This window comes from Oncorhynchus clarkii, chromosome 8 (assembly GCF_045791955.1).
Source record: "Oncorhynchus clarkii lewisi isolate Uvic-CL-2024 chromosome 8, UVic_Ocla_1.0, whole genome shotgun sequence".
NCBI lineage: Eukaryota > Metazoa > Chordata > Actinopteri > Salmoniformes > Salmonidae > Oncorhynchus > Oncorhynchus clarkii.
The window spans coordinates 38,032,965-38,052,188 of NC_092154.1; the positions used below are offsets into that span (position 1 = coordinate 38,032,965).

Here is a 19,224-nt window from a genome sequence, read left to right on the forward strand (position 1 = left end):
TAATTTGGAAATCTGTTACAAAGTATTCCCACACATAAGAGAGAGATTTGTGATCGTATACAAATATAAGCAAGGTTTGAAATTATTGTTTTATCTGTCGTGGCTATTTGTGGTCAATTTGCAGTCTATCCGCGGCTGAATCTAGTTGATGATATGTGGTCTGTGGCTGGGGTCTTTTTTTTCTTGGCTTTTGTCTGACACCGCCTGATATAGAGGTTCTGGATGGCAGGGAGCTCGGCCCCAGTTATGTACTGGGCTGTCCGCACTACCATCTGTAGCGCCTTGCGGTCGGGTGCCAATCGGTTGCCATACCAAGCGAAAATGCAGCCAGTAAAGATGCTCTCAGTGGTGCAGCTGTAGAACGTTTTGAGGGCCCATGCCAAGTCTTTTCAGTCTCCTGAGGGGGAAGAGGCGTTGTCGTGCCCTCTTCACAACTGTGTTGGTGTGTGTGTGGACACCGAGGAACTTGAAGCTCTCGATCCAGTCCACTACAGCCCCGTCGATGTGGACGGACGGGCGGGTGCTCAGAGCTCCATTTCCTGTAGTCCACAATCAGTTCCTTTGTCTTGCTGACGTTGAGGGAGAGGTTGTTGTCCTGGCACCACACTGCCAGGTCTCTGACCTCCTCCCTATAGGCTGTCTCATCGTTGAGGGAGAGGTTGTTGTCCTGGCACCACACTGCCAGGTCTCTGACCTCCTCCCTATAGGCTGTCTCATTGTTGAGGGAGAGGTTGTTGTCCTGGCACCACACTGCCAGGTCTCTGACCTCCTCCCTATAGGCTGTCTCATTGTTGAGGGAGAGGTTGTTGTCCTGGCACCACACTGGCAGGTCTCTGACCTCCTCCCTATAGGCTGTCTCATCGTTGAGGGAGAGGTTGTTGTCCTGGCACCACACTGCCAGGTCTCTGACCTCCTCCCTATAGGCTGTCTCATCGTTGAGGGAGAGGTTGTTGTCCTGGCACCACACTGCCAGGTCTCTGACCTCCTCCCTATAGACTGTATCATCATCGTCTGTGATCAGGCCTACCACCGTTGTGTCATCAGCAAACTTAATGATGGTGTTGGAGTCGTTCACAGCCAAGCAGTTGTGTGTGACCAGTGAGTACAGGAAGGTACTAAGCACGCACCTCTGAGGGGCCCCGTGTTGAGGGTCAATGTGGCCTCTGTCGCTAATAGGTAAAAGCAGTGGTCGAATTTGTACTGGTCCATTTTCAACATGTTCATTCAGCGTTTATGGGTACTCGACTGTAGTGTACTGTATGGCCTGGTTTGTTGTGGGAGTGGCATATAGCCCCACTGTGATCGAACCTGGTTAATCGGGACTTAATGCTGTTCTGACAACATCATCATCTGTTTACAGTATCATCACTTTGGGTCGCAGAGTTAGTGTTGGATCCATAAAGGTTTGTATCCTGCAGTGAGCTCCTCTCTGATCCATGTCCTCTTCTTCCACATTCATGGAGGTTGGTTAGTCGATGTGATGTATTGACCCTGAGACGTATCAACTTATTTGTCGAAGTGTGACCAGTGTCGGGGAAGCTACTCTGAAAATATAGTTGACCAAGATACCAAATACTTTATACTGGAAGACGTTAAGCTACGCTAAAGTTACCCTTAAGAAATCCAGTATTTATTGTACTTAAGTAAAGTTACCTTGAAAAAGAAGTTCACTACGTCCAAACTACTTGGTGAGAAAATGTCATATCTAAATCTTAAATTGTTATAGACTACAAGTTGCAAAAACAGATGGCTCTGTAGTCATATGTTAACTTAAATGTAATGTTTCTCGTTAAACACATAAATGGTGTTTCAAGTGAGCTTTATAGGCAGGTCTGATGCGGAAACAGAAAGGAACTGAATAAAACAGTTCAAAAGTAGTACACCACTACATGCCAAAGAAAAGTGATGCACTACTGAAAACACTACCAAGATATGAATTGAGTTCAACTACCTCCAAGCTACTGCAAAATGTCATTGAATTACTAGTTAAATGACATGTTGTTCACCACTCCCTAACACTGAGTGTGATCTAGTGGACACGAGCCTGGTTGCCGTCTCTGTTGAGCTAGTCTTCTTAGCTAACATTCCACTCCTTGTGTGGTGAGGAGTTTTGGCAAGTAACAGGAGAGGGAAGGAGTGGAATGTGAGCTAAGAAGACTGGTACCCAGACTAAGTGGACAATGCATATCTCAAGGATATGACATCATCTGATAGCGTTTTCATTGCCTTTCAAGACGGACCGAAACCCCAATTCAATCAACTGCAGATAAAGGGATGTAGCCTATAGAGTGGGTTCACTAAGAATGTTCAGACTGTATCAGAGGTATTGGCTGTAAATCGAACCTACCGAAAGCAAGCCGATTCCCTCTCGCGGATATTGTCATCATTGAACATGGTCAGTACCCACATTTCTTTTATGTAAAAGCTTAAGTACGAGTCCCCCTCATTTTACAGATGCCTCATTTTTCAGGTGCAGGGCAGAGAATTTAGGTACAGGTAGAGAGAGAAGAGGACTGTAAGCAGTCCTGTAGCAGCGTTTTTAATGTGTCTAGAGGAGGTAGTGTGGTTATAAATATAGCTAAAAGGGACTTCAAATGTCCTAGAGGATGATGACTTTCCGGGGAGTGTTTCTGTCTCTACACAGCTTTCAACTTATTGTGACCTTTTCTGAGCTCTTGTCAAAAATATGAGTGATTCTGGTGTAGAAAGGCAGATTTGGGGATGTGATCAGCACAATATTGGAACTAGGACATTCTGTGGGGGGGGGGTAAATGGTTTGGTGTGTGTTTGGGGCGGTTTCACACACACAAGGACCTCTGCTCTTCTGAGGATCAAAGTCCGTCAAAGGCTTTGACCAGTTCACTTCCGCTCGGGTCAGCATTAATCTCACAGCCTATTGGACAGGAGAGAACAGCGAATCAGAGCATGGCAAGGGAACGAGGGGAAAGTGAAACGGACACAGACACTTCACCTGCCGTCCACTCCTGTTCCTCCTTTCCTCCCTTTTCTCTGTCTCCTTGTTGCTAAGTCAGAGATAAAAACTAATACCTTATAGCAGTCAGTGGTTTCTCAAATGGAGGGTCAGGACCCAATGGTGAGTTGCTGCTCATTCCTATTTGCGGCTGATTCCTTTTGGATCACAGCTTTAGACTTTGGTCTCTGGTTTTGTTTACTCACAATAACACCTTCCCAAAGGTGACATTTAGAGAGCGAGAGGGAGAAGGAAAGCGAGACAGTGAGAGGAGAGGGGCCCCAGTGTCCCTGTGCTCAGTAGGAATCAGATTTTCAGTGATGCTCTCTCTGCTGTGTGCCATGACATTATAGGAGTGGAGCTGTGATGGAGCTCAGGGCCAGTCTCAAATCTCTGGGCCATGTGTGACAGATAGACACACTAAAACTACTGCCACTAGAGAGAGGAGGGGAGAGGAGTGAAGGAGGGGAGAGGAGTGAAGGAGGGGAGAGGAGTGAAGGTGGGGAGAGGAGTGAAGGTGGGGAGAGGAGTGAAGGAGGGGAGAGGAGTGAAGGAGGGGAGAGGAGTGAAGGAGGGGAGGGGTGAAGGGTGAAGGAGGGGAGGGGAAAGGAGTGAAGGGGAGGAGAGGTTAGGGAGTAAAGGAGAGGGGATGAGAGGGCGGGAAGGATGAGAGAGAGGTTCTTTCCACAAGAGAAACTGACCCCAGCATTTGAGTTGATACGCTCTGCTCACCACAAGCTAATTTTCACCTTTCCTCTCTCCCTCCCTCCACACCTCCCCACGTCCCTCTCTCCTGCCATTTGGAAAAAGAGTGCAGTGGAAATTGCTCCCCTGGAACCTGTGATATTTTTTAATGACACGTCAGGGCCAATTGTCACAGGGCTGACACTCTCTGAGAGGGAGAGAAAAACACCAAACGCTGGGGGCTGTATGTATGTATGTATGTATGTATGTGTGTGTGTGTGTGTGCACTGCACTGGCATGTTGACAGGGGGCTGAGTAAATAATATGCAATTTTCCTTCTGGAGTGAGGAAACAGAAACAAGGCTGGACATCGCTGAGAGCCAGAGATAGAGAGAGAGAGTGTTTGAGCATTAATAATGGGTTTGTGTATGACTCACGCGAGAGCGAGAGAACAAGACAGAGAGCGAGAGAACAAGACAGAGAGCGAGAGAACAAGACAGAGAGCGAGAGAACAAGACGGAGAGCGAGAGAACAAGACGGAGAGCGAGGGAACAAGACGGAGAGCGAGGGAACAAGACGGAGAGCGAGGGAACAAGACGGAGAGCGAGGGAACAAGACGGAGAGCGAGGGAACAAGACGGAGAGCGAGGAAACAAGACGGAGAGCGAGAGAACAAGACGGAGAGCGAGGGATCAAGACGGAGAGTGAGGGAACAAGACGGAGAGCGAGGGAACAAGACGGACGTAGAGACTGAGGGATGGGCGGAGCGACGGGCGGAAGCGACGGACAGAGAGGCGGAAGCGACGGACAGAGAGGCGGAAGCGACGGACAGAGAGGCGGAAGCGACGGACAGAGAGGCGGAAGCGACGGACAGAGAGGCGGAAGCGACGGACAGAGAGGCGGAAGCGACGGGCATACTAAAGAGACGGACACAGAGAGACCGAAGAGACGGACACAGAGAGACCGAAGAGACGGACACAGAGAGACCGACTGAAGAGACGGACACAGAGAGACAGACTGAAGAGACGGACACAGAGAGACAGACTGAAGAGACGGACACAGAGAGACAGACTGAAGAGACGGACAGAGAGACAGACTGAAGGGACGGACAGAGAGAGACAGACTGAAGAGACGGACACAGAGAGACAGACTGAAGAGACGGACACAGAGAGACAGACTGAAGAGACGGACACAGAGAGACAGACTGAAGAGACGGACACAGAGAGACAGACTGAAGAGACGGACACAGAGAGACAGACTGAAGAGACGGACACAGAGAGACAGACTGAAGAGACGGACAGAGAGACAGACTGAAGGGACGGACAGAGAGAGACAGACTGAAGAGACGGACACAGAGAGACAGACTGAAGAGACGGACACAGAGAGACAGACTGAAGAGACGGACACAGAGAGACAGACTGAAGAGACGGACACAGAGAGACAGACTGAAGAGACGGACACAGAGAGACAGACTGAAGAGACGGACACAGAGAGACAGACTGAAGAGACGGACACAGAGAGACAGACTGAAGAGACGGACACAGACCGAGAGATACAGACTGAAGAGACGGACACAGACCCGGCGAGACAGACACAGACCCGGCGAGACAGACACAGACCGGAGAGACAGACAGAGAGACCCAGACAGACAGAGAGACCCAGACAGACAGACCCAGACCTGGAGAGTCGGGCACGGAAGACCGGAGACACGGACACACCGGAGACACGGGCACGGAGAGACCGGAGACACGGGCACGGAGAGACCCAGAGAGACCCAGAGACGGAGAGACCCAGAGACCGGAGAGTCGAGCACGGAGAGTCGGGCACGGGGAGCACGGAGAGTCGGGCACGGGGAGCACGGAGAGTCGGGCACGGGGAGCACGGAGAGTCGGGCACGGGGAGCACGGAGAGTCGGGCACGGGGAGCACGGAGAGTCGGGCACGGGGAGCACGGAGAGTCGGGCACAGAGAGCACGGAGAGCACAGAGAGCACAGAGAGTCGGGCACGGGGAGCACGGAGAGTCGGGCACGGGGAGCACGGAGAGTCGGGCACGGGGAGCACGGAGAGTCGGGCACGGGGAGCATGGAGAGTTAAGCACGGGGAGCACAGAGAGTCGGGCACGGGGAGCACGGAGAGTCGGGCACGGAGAGTCGGGCACGGAGAGTCGAGCACGGCACGGAGAGCACGGCACGGAGAGACAGGAGAGTCAGGCACGGAGAGACAGGCACGGAGAGACAGGAGAGTCAGGCACGGAGAGACAGGCACGGAGAGACAGGAGAGTCAGGCACGGAGAGACAGGCACGGAGAGACCGGAGAGTCAGGCACGGAGGGTCAGGCACGGAGAGACCGGAGACCCAGACCTGGAGAGTCGGGCACGGAAGACCGGAGACACGGACACACCGGAGACACGGGCACGGAGAGACCGGAGACACGGGCACGGAGAGACCCAGAGAGACCCAGAGACGGAGAGACCCAGAGACCGGAGAGTCGAGCACGGAGAGTCGGGCACGGGGAGCACGGAGAGTCGGGCACGGGGAGCACGGAGAGTCGGGCACGGGGAGCACGGAGAGTCGGGCACGGGGAGCACGGAGAGTCGGGCACGGGGAGCACGGAGAGTCGGGCACGGGGAGCACGGAGAGTCACAGAGAGCACGGAGAGCACAGAGAGCACAGAGAGTCGGGCACGGGGAGCACGGAGAGTCGGGCACGGGGAGCACGGAGAGTCGGGCACGGGGAGCACGGAGAGTCGGGCACGGGGAGCATGGAGAGTTAAGCACGGGGAGCACAGAGAGTCGGGCACGGGGAGCACGGAGAGTCGGGCACGGAGAGTCGGGCACGGAGAGTCGAGCACGGCACGGAGAGCACGGCACGGAGAGACAGGAGAGTCAGGCACGGAGAGACAGGCACGGAGAGACAGGAGAGTCAGGCACGGAGAGACAGGCACGGAGAGACAGGAGAGTCAGGCACGGAGAGACAGGCACGGAGAGACCGGAGAGTCAGGCACGGAGGGTCAGGCACGGAGAGACCGGAGAGTCAGGCACGGAGAGACCGGAGAGTCAGGCACGGAGAGACTGGAGGAGACCGAGACAGAGAGATGGAGAGAGAGGGAAACATGGAGACAGACAAATACCCCTAATGTGAGACTGGCACGAGAGACCGGAGAGTCGGGCACGGAGAGACAGGAGAGTCGGGCACGGAGAGACAGGAGAGTCGGGCACGGAGAGACAGGAGAGTCGGGCACGGAGAGACAGGAGAGTCGGGCACGGAGAGACCGGAGAGTCGGGCACGGAGAGACCGGAGAGTCGGGCACGGAGATTCAGGCACGGGGAGTCAGGCACAGAGACCGGACGGTCAGGCACGGAGAGTCAGGCACGGAGAGTCAGACACGGAGAGTCAGACACGGAGGGTCAGGCACGGAGGGTCAGGCACAGAGAGATCGGAGAGTCAGGCACGGAGAGACTGGAGGAGACCGAGACAGAGAGATGGAGAGAGAGGGAAACATGGAGACAGACAAATACCCCTAATGTGAGACTGGCACGAGAGACCGGAGAGTCAGGCACGGAGAGACCGGAGAGTCAGGCACAGAGAGACTGGAGGAGACCGAGACAGAGAGATGGAGAGAGAGGGAAACATGGAGACAGACAAATACCCCTAATGTGAGACTGGCACGGAGAGACCAGAGAGTCAGGCACGGAGAGTCAGGCACGGAGGGTCAGGCACAGAGAGACCGGAGGGTCAGGCACGGAGAGTCAGGCACGGAGAGTCAGGCACAGAGAGACTGGAGGAGACTGAGACAGAGAGATGGAGAGAGAGGGAAACATGGAGACAGACAAATACCCCTAATGTGAGACTGGCACGGAGAGACCAGAGAGTCAGGCACGGAGAGTCAGGCACGGAGGGTCAGGCACAGAGAGACCGGAGGGTCAGGCACGGAGAGTCAGGCACGGAGAGTCAGGCACAGAGAGACTGGAGGAGACTGAGACAGAGAGATGGAGAGAGAGGGAAACATGGAGACAGACAAATACCCCTAATGTGAGACTAGCACGGAGAGACCAGAGAGTCAGGCACGGAGAGTCAGGCACGGAGAGTCAGGCACGGAGAGTCAGGCACGGAGAGTCAGGCACAGAGAGTCAGGCACAGAGAGTCAGGCACGGAGAGACTGGAGGAGACCGAGATGGAGAGAGAGGGAAACATGGAGACAGACAAATACCCCTAATGTGACATTTAATGGTGGATTTGGTAGATAGAAAGAGCCAGTCATTCACTGCACTCTGGGAAAAGAGTTCACACATCAATAAATAATGGGCATCTGACGTTTGCCATTTCAGAACCCACAAAGTTTTTTGGATGGAGGGAAGTTATTACATGTTATAGTTATAAGTTATTACATGTTATATTAATAGCGTTTCTCTTATTTCTCTTAGTGAAGGTCTTTAAAATGTGTTTTCAGCAGGTATAGAGAAGAACCAAAAAGATTGATTATCCCAGTCTGTTTTCTAAGACACTGCATGTTATATAAACATTGGAGCACGAAAGACTGTCCTTCACCACAAAATAAGGGTAGACAGACTCTCTCCTTGCGGTTTAAAAACCGTCTGTAGTGCGTGTTCACCAAACATACATTGTGCTTTAACAAAGAACTCTCCTTACAAAGCCAGATCAACACAGAACACACCCGGAAGGCCTCTGTCTACATGGATTAACAGGAAAAAGGCTGATCTGGGAGGGGTGAGCTAGCTAGCGTGTTATTGAGTGAAATCATGCTGAAACTGCCCCTCAGAGCAAAATAGCTGTGTGTGTGTGTGTGTGTGTGTGTGTGTGTGTGTGTGTGTGCCTACCTACCTGTAGATAGCCGTGGTCGTGTCCTCAGCATCTCAACAGCAGCCTGCCTCTTCCATATCCTCAATCCCACGACCTCTCCTCATCCCTTCATCACACACACACACACACACACATCACTAACCTGAGGGAGAACACAACACACACACACACCATTGCGTGAGCCTAGCCCTATTCATGTTTGTCGGTCCAGGTGAATGCGCTTGTTAGCGCTCTGAGGCTAAGCATGGCTATGCGCTCGAGTAAACTCCAACCCCCACAGCCTACACATAGTCTACACCACAGGAGGTTGGTAGCACCTTAATTGGGGAGGATGGGCTCGTGGTAAAGGCTGGAGTGGAGTTTGTGAAATGGGATCACATACTTCAAACACAGGGTCTCCAGGTGTTTGATGCCATTCCATTCCCTCTGTTCCGGCTGTTATTATGAGCCGTCCTCCCCTCAGCAGCCTCCACCGGTTTACACACATGGACTTTGAATTCGCAATCTGTCTTTTATTCATGTGTGTGTGTGTGTGTGTGTGTGTGTGTGTGTGTGTGTGTGTGTGTGTGTGTGTGTGTGTGTGTGTCTCAGTCACCTTCTATGGTCCATTTTTCACTGAGAGCGGTTTGGTCTTTTTAGTGACGGACAGTGTATAAATATGAGCGTGCAGGTATCATTTGTACATAAGAACTGCATGTTGCCACACACACACACACATGTAAATGGGCTGCGTTTCAGCTGAGGCAGGGATAATCTATCTAGTATTGTGTCTAAGAGCTGTCAAGACTACAGGTGAGATCTAGCCGGGAGGAACACACACACACACACACACACGAATAATGTCCACCCTGTGTTTCCCTCTCTACTCTCAGTGGGGAATGTGTGTTAGATATACATATTTTCTTTAGATACAGAATATTATTGTTCAGATGTATGTGGGTATGGAATGCATTGGCGTGTGGCTTTCCACGTTTAATGAGTGCCTCTGCTCGTATGTGTGTGTGAGCGAGAGAGAGAGAGACCCTTCTTGTTCACAGCTGTTCCATAGCCACTCAGCTGCGCTGTGAGTCACTTAGATGATTGAATACACCTCTGTCACACATCACTCTGCACTTAGACACTGTACTCAGCCTGCACTTAGACAGAGAGAGACAGCCAAACACAGAAACTATGTCAGGCCTGACCCAGGATGGAGGGAGGTAGGGATGATCTATAAGGGGTATTAATACACAATATAATACGTCTTGTGTGGCTTTAAATGTGAAGCTAGAAGTATGATACCCATTTACATATCGATATATTCATGAGAAAAGGAGAGAGAGAGGCAGCGACTTGTTTGTTTAATCAAGTAAAGAGTATACTGTGTGTTTTGTGTTTGTGGGGGAGAGAAACCCATAGTCCCGTCTGTATACTGTGTGTTTTGTGTTTGTGGGGGAGAGAAACCCATAGTCCCGTCTGTATACTGTGTGTTTTGTGTTTGTGGGGGAGAGAAACCCATAGTCCCGTCTGTATACTGTGTTAACTGCAGGCACACAAACCAAATGTCAACAACACACTCTCCTCTCTTTTCCTTCTTCTCCTCTCATCCTCTTCTCCTCCTCCTCTCCTCTCCTGCATACTCCTCTTTCTCTTCTTCTCTCCTCTCCTCTTCTCCTTTCCTCCTCCTCCTCTCCTACTTACTCCTCTTCTCTTTCCATTCTTCTCCTCTCCTCTTCTCCTTTCCTCCTCCTCCTCTCCTACTTACTCCTCTTCTCTTTCCATTCTTCTCCTCTCCTCTTCTGATTTCCTCCTCCTCCTCCTCTCCTACTTACTCCTCTACTCTTTCCATTCTTCTCTCTTCTCCTCTTCTCCTTTCCTCCTCCTCCTCTCCTACTTACTCCTCTTCTCTTTCCATTCTTCTCTCTTCTCCTCTTCTCCTTTCCTCCTCCTCCTCTCCTACTTACTCCTCTTCTCTTTCCATTCTTCTCCTCTCCTCTTCTGATTTCCTCCTCCTCCTCTCCTACTTACTCCTCTTCTCTTTCCATTCTTCTCCTCTCCTCTTCTGATTTCCTCCTCCTCCTCTCCTACTTACTCCTCTTCTCTTTCCATTATTCTCCTCTTTCCCTTCCTCTCCTCTCTGGAAAGATTCATTGAGGACGATCGCGCCAGATGTCAGAGAGATGCTAAGGCTGGCTGTACGATCCTTCCAGAGTGGCCATAACGCTGAGCTAGAGGTCAATGGCTCAAATTCTGTGTACTGTGGTGTCTACGGACATTGTCGTCTCGGGTTGTTTACAACGTTTAGCTCTGACAGAGACAAGAGTCCCATGGGGGTTCTGGACGTCTCTCACACACACGCACACGCATGCACACACACACACACACACACACACACACACATTGCACACTCTAGTCACTACTACAACCTATGCCAGAGCAGACCACCTGTCTACACACACACACACACACACACACACACACACACACACACACACACACACGTGTTCTGACTTAGAGGCAGCTGTAGAGATCTCTGTCAACCTCTCTCTCTCTCTTTCTCTCTCCAACCTTACACTGACACAGCTGATCCCAAAGTTTACTGCAAACTTCCTTCCTTCCTCCAAATGAGATATTTTCTTTCCCCCTTCCTTTAGATATTACATGATTTGCACAGTCAAGACGGTTTATAATGAGTCGCGTGTGTTTATATTTGCCACTGTGGTGTTGTCTGAGACGGACATGAAAGTGGTTGTCTGTGGCAGCACAGTCTGTGTGATTGATTTACTCTCATATCTGGGTTTGTTTATTCGTTGCTAATCTAACGCTTCTTTGAGGCTTCCAGGAATTATTCATCTTTACTGCTGTAGACTAATGTGTGTAGTCTGCACATAGTAAATTGACATGCCTTTCTCTTTCTCCTTTCTCCTTCCCACGCCATTCCCCTTTCTCTTTCTCCTGGCCCATCTCCCTCACTCCACCCTCCTCTCCTCCTCCCTTCCCCTCCCTCTATCTCTCCCTCCTCTTTCTCCTGGCCCATCTCCCTCCCTCCAACCTCCTCTCCTCCTCCCTTCCCCTCCCTCTATCTCTCCCTTCTCTTGCTCCTGGCCCATCTCTCTCCCTCCCTCCACCCTCCTCTCCCCTTCCCCTCCCTCTATCTCTCCCCCTCTTGCTCCTGGCCCATCTCCCTCCCTCCACCCTCCTCTCCTCCTCCCTTCCCCTCCCTCTATCTCTCCCCCCTCTTGCTCCTGGCCCATCTCTCTCCCTCCCTCCACCCTCCTCTCCCCTTCCCCTCCCTCTATCTCTCCCCCTCTTGCTCCTGGCCCATCTCCCTCCCTCCACCCTCCTCTCCTCCTCCCTTCCCCTCCCTCTATCCCTCCCTCTATCTCTCCCCCTCTTGCTCCTGGCCCATCTCCCTCCCTCCACCCTCCTCTCCTCCTCCCTTCCCCTCCCTCTATCTCTCCCCCCTCCCTCTATCTCTCCCCCTCTTTCTCCTGCAGCATGTATCAGAGTTATTAGCAGTGGTGCGCCTTCCCTTCATCCACCCGTCTTACCTGCTGAACGTTGTGGACAACGAGGAGTTAATAAAGACGTCGGAAGCATGTCGAGACCTGGTCAACGAGGCCAAGAGGTATCACATGTTACCTCACGCCAGACAGGAGATGCAGACTCCTAGGACACGACCACGGCTATCTGCAGGTAGGTGTACACCAGGGATGGGCAACTGACGGGCTCCTCGGATCAGTAGTTATACTTTTTAAAATAATATATATATATATATTAATTATTTTAGCGGGGGGGGGGGACTCCGTCAGGGTCTCAACTTACTGTTAGAATAGTAGAATACACAAGGTGCAATTTTGAAATTTGTTTTTGCAATCAGCAGTTTTTCTCTTGTTATGTCAGTCACTGATAGTCACTCAATTAGCCCATGTCAGCTATTTTCGTTTAAATTAGTCTAGCAGCCAGCTATCTAAACTTAGTAATCATGGTCGAATTACCGGCTGAGGGGCCCCCATTTTGATTTTGTTAGTCTCACTCAGATATCATATTAAAAACTTTAAACGTTTCTCTTCACCCTATGGCAAGATTTTTTAAATTGCAGGAAATTAGCTGTGAAACAGCACATTTTCCTCTCCGCCCCATGGCAAAATGAGTAGAATTGCATGAAATGAGTTATAAAATTGCTAAATATTCTCTCCGCCCCATGGCAAAATGTGTAGAATTGCGGCCAACTTGCTTTAAATGTGCAACTCTCTCTTTGATACAAGAGCCTTAGGCAGTAGCCTAAACCTATTCCTTTTTTTTGTTAGACACTCCTTCACTATCTTGTGTCTAGCTGATTCAAAAAACGTAGCCTATATTCCCTTCTCCATCTCCTTTTGATAGGCTATGCATATAGGCTACGCTTTCATCATTTCCTGCATGGCTTTCTCCCGGATCAGACAACGGATGTAACAGAGTTCCATCCCAAAAAGTGGTTTGAATGGCCTAAAAACGTAAGGTAGCCAGGGGACTAATAATGAGAGAGAACGAGCAATATCAATTGCCGGTAAGAAAAAATGTTATGACAAGTTTAATCAAAGCTTATTTAGAAAGAAATGATCCATACCAGCCGGGGGAAATCCCTCCAAGCGAGGTTGAAATTACACCAAATGGCCAATAACCTATCATAAAATCTTTAAGACAAGTTCAAGTGGAACAGTAACTCTTCCCAAAAATATTCTAGCCTAAAAAGGTGTTGTCCTGAAGTTGCCGCTTTCAATAAGCAGAGGCTACTCTCAATCCCAGCGTTATGAGAGATGGAACAAACAATACTCTTTTGTTTTCGATTATTTTACGAGGCAAATAAAGCAATTATTATCTAGATCTGGAAACGGGAGACAGTTTCTATCCAGCCCATTAAGTATAACCTAGCCCTCTACGGTAAGACCGTTCATCATCAGACTGTTACTGCTTCATCATGTGTGCCACACACACACACACACACACAACCCTGTTCCATGCTGAAGCTCCTCCACCAGAAAGGTATATTAGAAAAGATTTGCCTGCACTTATCCTCTGTCCAGGCTTTCAACAGCATTATTTTTCATCATGACTCATCCAGTTGTAGCATTCGATTTCGTGCTGTAGGTATGGTTGGCCAATAGGGGCCTATACCATCATATATCACAATGTTTTATGGGTACATAATCCCGATTAGGACAAAGGTTGACATTGCCTAACCCTAACACTCACACATGGGCTGTCACATGCATGCCAGGATATGCAATGTAGAAGGCACGAGGAAGCAATGACATAAATGCACATTTGGGGCAGAAGAAGAAAACGAGAACATTAGTATGCCATTTACATCCGATGAAAAAGTTGACTTTGGGGTGTGTGTGTGTGTGTGTGTGTGTGTGTGAGCCAAGCACAGACCCTGTTATTATGAAAGCTTTGGATGGCCAACCCGAACAGTGTCCCTGGGTTGTCTGGGCTGAGGTACTCCGGGTGCTTTTACAGTAGGCCCAATACATCTCCAAGTGACTCCGAAAACAAACGCCAGCTGCTTTCAGAACAGTCCAGGCATTTACAGTCACTTATTCCTATTATTATTCTATAACAAGAAGTTCACCTCCAACCAGCCATTCACTCTCCAACCGTTCAGGCTGTCCCATTCAGTTTGTTTACATCATTAAAGCAGATATTTATGGGGATAGGTAGCCCTGGACAGACAGTTCTTTTGTTCGTTAGATTTTCCTCCCACTCGGCCAAGTCTTTTTCTGGTACCCCCCCCTCAATAAAAAGCTGTCTAATTAGTGTGTGTACGAAATTTATTAGAGCTTAGCACCAACATAACACGTTTTCTGCTTGGTAGGATTAGGGAAATTGCTAAACAAATGTCACTTTATGGTGTGGACAGTTTAACGAACCTGCCTTCCCTGTTCTGCTAAAGGTGCGCGTGCGCACGCCCCACTCTGTCATTGGTAAACAAGCAGAGTAAATGGTGGTAGTTTAATAGTTTGTGTGTTTAATTGTTTTAATGCAGAGTGGGGTAGTGGTTTTAGGGAAGGGGAGGGGCTCTCGAAAAGAATACTTTTGTACAATTCATTATATCAAGGTTTCTTTTCAGTTTCTGTCTCTCTCTCATCTGAGGTCAAACCTCTCTATTCAGGGTTCTAGTCAGGCTTGGCCCCTGGTTAGTGTGTGACTGATTGAGTGTGGTGTTAGTCTGGCCATCTGGTCCTCTTGTTGACTGGCTCTGAGATGCACAGCGGGGCTGAGTCAGAGGGACATGGAGGCTGGGAGAGGCTGCTCCTAGAGAAAGTTCAGTTAATCCTAATGGTGACCAGCAGTGACCTGTGTCAGGAGGAGAGAGAGAGGGAGGAAGAGATAGTGGATGGGAGAGAAAGAGAAATTGAGGGTGGATGAGAGAGAAATTGAGGGAGTGGTGTGTGTGTGTGTGTGTGTGTGTGTGTGTGTGTGTGTGTGTGTGTGTGTGCGTGTGCGTGTGCGTGTGTGTGTGTGTGTGTGTGTGTGTGAAAGATGGGGCACCACCTGAGCTTGGAAGATAAGTCTCAAGCGGAGAGAAAAAAAAGGGAAACTGCGTGATGTCATCCGTGAAACACTGCTTTCCCAGTGCTCTCAATCTGTGTTTGTGTGTGTCCGTACGTAGACCTATCTCCCTGCCAGCTATCTCTGGTGTCACAGCAGGAGACACAGTTCACCAGAACACCGTACTCTCCCATATACCCCCACTCTGTTACTCTCCCATATACCCCCCCCCCCCTCTGTTACTCTCCCATATACCCCCACTCTGTTACTCTCCCATATACCCCCACTCTGTTACTCTCCCATATACCCCCCCCCTCTGTTACTCTCCTATATACTCCCCCTCTGTTACTTTCTCATATACCCCCCCTCTGTTACTCTCCCATATACCCCCACTCTGTTACTCTCCCATATACCCCCACTCTGTTACTCTCCCATATAACCCCCCCTCTGTTACTATCCCATATCCCATATACTCTGTTACATTCCCATATACTCTTCCTCTGTTACTCTCCCATGTACTCCTCCTCTGTTACTTTCCAATGTACTCCTCCTCTGTTACTTTCCCATGTACTCCTCTTCTGTTACTCTCCCATGTACTCCTCCTCTGTTACTCTCCCATGTACTCCTCCTCTGTTACTCGCCCATGTACTCCTCCTCTGTTACTCTCCCATGTACTCCTCCTCTGTTACTCTCCCATGTACTCCCCCTCTGTTACTCTCCCATATACTCCCCCTCTGTTACTCTCCCATATACCCCCCCCCTCTGTTACTCTCCCATATACTCCTCCTCTGTTACTCTCCCATGTACTCCTCCTCTGTTACTCTCCCATGTACTCCTCCTCTGTTACTCTCCCATGTACTCCTCCTCTGTTACTCTCCCATGTACTCCTCCTCTGTTACTCTCCCATGTACTCCTCCTCTGTTACTCTCCCATGTACTCCTCCTCTCTTACTCTCCCATGTACTTCCCCTCTGTTACTCTCCCATGTACTTCCCCTCTGTCACTCTCCCATATACTCCTCCTCTGTTACTCTCCCATGTACTCCTCCTCTGTTACTCTCCCATGTACTCCTCCTCTGTTACTCTCCCATGTACTCCTCCTCTGTTACTCTCCCATGTACTTCCCCTCTGTCACTCTCCCATATACTCCTCCTCTGTTACTCTCCCATGTACTCCTCCTCTGTTACTCTCCCATGTACTCCTCCTCTGTTACTCTCCCATGTACTCCTCCTCTGTTACTCTCCCATGTACTCCTCCTCTGTTACACTCCCATGTACTCCTCCTCTGTTACTCTCCCATGTACTCCTCCTCTGTTACTCTCCCATATACTCCTCCTCTGTTACTCTCCCATGTACTCCTCCTCTGTTACTCTCCCATGTACTCATCCTCTGTTACTCTCCCATGTACTCCTCCTCTGTTACTCTTCCATGTACTCCTCCTCTGTTACTCTCCCATATACTCCCCCTCTGTTACTCTCCCATATACTTCCCATCTGTTACTCTCCCATATACTCCCTCTGTTGCTCTCCCATGTACTCCTACCTCTGTTACTCTCCCATGTACTCCTACCTCTGTTACTCTCCCATATACTCCTCCTCTGTTACTCTCCCATATACTCCCCTTCTGTTACGCTCCCATATACTCCTCCCCTGTTACTTCTCATCCTCATCCATCTCCTCCTCTCTTTCCTCCTCCTGTCCCTCTCTTCTCCACATCAGGCCACATCAGTAACCTATCACAGGGACGAGTTCTCTCCACCTGCTATAGACAGCAAGATTTCACAGCATGACTTGAGTAATTAAAAGTTGTCCGGGAGTGGAGGTTAAGTTTAGGCATTCATTCCGACTTAGTCAAAGCCAGACTCAGTAAGTCAACATCAGCTACGTCAGTTTGTTTATTAATGTATTTTGTCGGGCCGACAGATCTACTTTTTTGTTAACAGTCTCATGCAAGTCGTCATAACGTGCTAGGCTGCCTGAGAGTTCTCAAGGGGCCGCTGGGCGAGCCACCTTTTGATCCACCTAAGCCAGTATTAAACATGTAGGCTACTGTATTATATATTTAAAAAATGGTCAAGTCTGCTATGAACGTTAACAGTAGTAAAATGTCATTCGAATTTACATAGCTAGACAACTGTGGTGCAACTATAGCTCCGATAACTGCAGTGCAAACACTGTCAACCCTGAGCAACTAGCTAGCCTATGTTGAATTATATATTACATTTGCCTGAAAAAGGTTGCAATAGTAAACACAACATCCAAGAGGAAAATAATTAGCCAGCTAACAACTCCATAAAGTTTGCAAGTAAGGGCACAGACATTTATTTGGCTGAAAAGTACCAGCATGCACATTTAGCAATGCATGTGTGGATCTACCAGCCGTTTGCTAGCCAGCTAAATTTGCTAGCTAGATAATTCTGATCTGTTGCCAATTATTTGCATATCTGATGCCTTTCTTTCCCCTAATGTGTAAACAACGCAAAAACAAACATGGTATCAGATCTTTTCACTTCCGATTTATACCACCTCCATATGGCTGTGTTTCAACATACAGTTCAATTATTGTAGTTTTTCTACTAATTTGTCTTTTGACCAATCAGATCAGATCTTTTCACATCAGATCTTTTTCACAACTGATCTGATTGGTCAAAAGCAGCCAGGTCATCTGTGATATTAAGTCAGTATTCGACATCCATCGGGAGATGGCGTGAACACCCGGCCACTGTTACCTTGAAGTAGGTTTGGACTTTGCTTGGGAATTATGGACAGGGAGCATCTGCCTCTGGTGCAAAATGTTGCATGTTCAAATCCAGCGATAAACAGACGTTTTTGAGATGTTGAGCAAATCCCACACCTTAACCGTTATCTTAACCATTCAGAGTTAATACCTAATGCCTAAATGTAACCATAACCTTAAATTCAGAGTTAATGCCTAAAGTTAACCTTAAAAAGTTAGAAATTTGACGTTTGGAGCAACTTAAAAATGGATGAATGTCTAATTCTGATGTGAGAGCTAGTTGGTCAAAAGATCAACTAATGAAATAAATATCAAAATTGGGCTCCTTGTCTAAACGCAGCCCAAGTGGATCTCAAACCCGACCCTCCATATGCGCCTCTGTCTGGATGCACAGATCATTTTCCTTTCTTTCTCTCTGTTCTGCCCTTACCATGACAACCACCCCAAAATTTGAATCAACACTGACAGGAAATGAGCGTGGTATCTGTGTGCTACTTCAGAGGCTACATCAGTGGGAATGCACTAATCTGATATGGGTCACATGTAAAACTGAGTGTGGACAGTCAGGAGAAAGTGATTTTGATATTGAAAGAAAAACAGATTTGGGTTCTTAGGGTGGTTGTGAAAAACACAGCCTAAAACTCATAAGGAGCCGTTCACACATCACTCCGGTGACTCTCCTAGCTACTAATTGGCTAATTAGAGACAGTTTACTGTAAAGTGATTATCTGTCATTAGGTATTCTGAGGAAGGGATTCCATTGTGAATTTGTGAAGTTTACACCCATAGATGAACAGTGCCTTGTGAATGTTTTCACTTTAGCGTTATTCTAAAATGGATTAAATCGTTTTTTTTCCACTTTGTGTGTAGATTGCTGAGGATAAAAAACATTTTTTAAAGTATTTAATCCATTTTAGAATAAGGCTGTAATGTAACAAAATGTGGAAAAAGCCAAGGGGTCTGAGTACTTTCCGAAGGCACTGCATTTAGTCTTATTTTCTGATCCCTCTGTCTCCTGCATGTTAATAAGGATCTGTCACTGAGACGAGACGTAAAACCACAGTCAGTTCTTTGATACCGATGAACAGTAGTGCTGAGCTTTTTGAGGTTGGTTCGGTTTTGGTTCGGACACACAAACGCATGTCAAACCCCTTCCTCACAGCAGCTATGCTCAGCGCAGCCCCAGAAAGGAAAATCTAGAGCAAGGCCAAACCGTTAACTTAGCTCAGCCAAGTGTACTAGCACTCAGACAAATGAGCTGTAATGACTGCGGGACGTTTACCCCCACTCTATACACACACACACACACACACACACAGTCTACACATACAGTGCCTGGGCCCAGCTATATACACAAATACTTTAATATATACCGGCTAGAGCAGGGGGAAGGTCTGAAATGAGATTCTCATCTCTGTGACCATTTGCACTTTCTGTACACTAATATAAAATTCACAGACCACAAGCCCAGAATCTACATAATAAATGATTAAACCACACACAG

At 48.9% G+C, this 19,224-nt stretch overlaps 1 protein-coding gene across 2 annotated transcripts in view; it reads left to right on the forward strand.

Annotated features, from left to right (window-relative positions):
• Window positions 1-19,224, forward strand: part of LOC139415376 (kelch-like protein 29) — a 341,932-nt gene that overhangs the window by 267,433 nt on the left and 55,275 nt on the right. For both annotated transcript variants that reach the window (XM_071163482.1, XM_071163481.1), the window contains exon 10: window positions 11,951-12,149. In XM_071163482.1, the coding sequence (XP_071019583.1) occupies window positions 11,951-12,149 (199 nt within the window). The remainder of the gene's footprint in view (window positions 1-11,950; window positions 12,150-19,224) is intronic.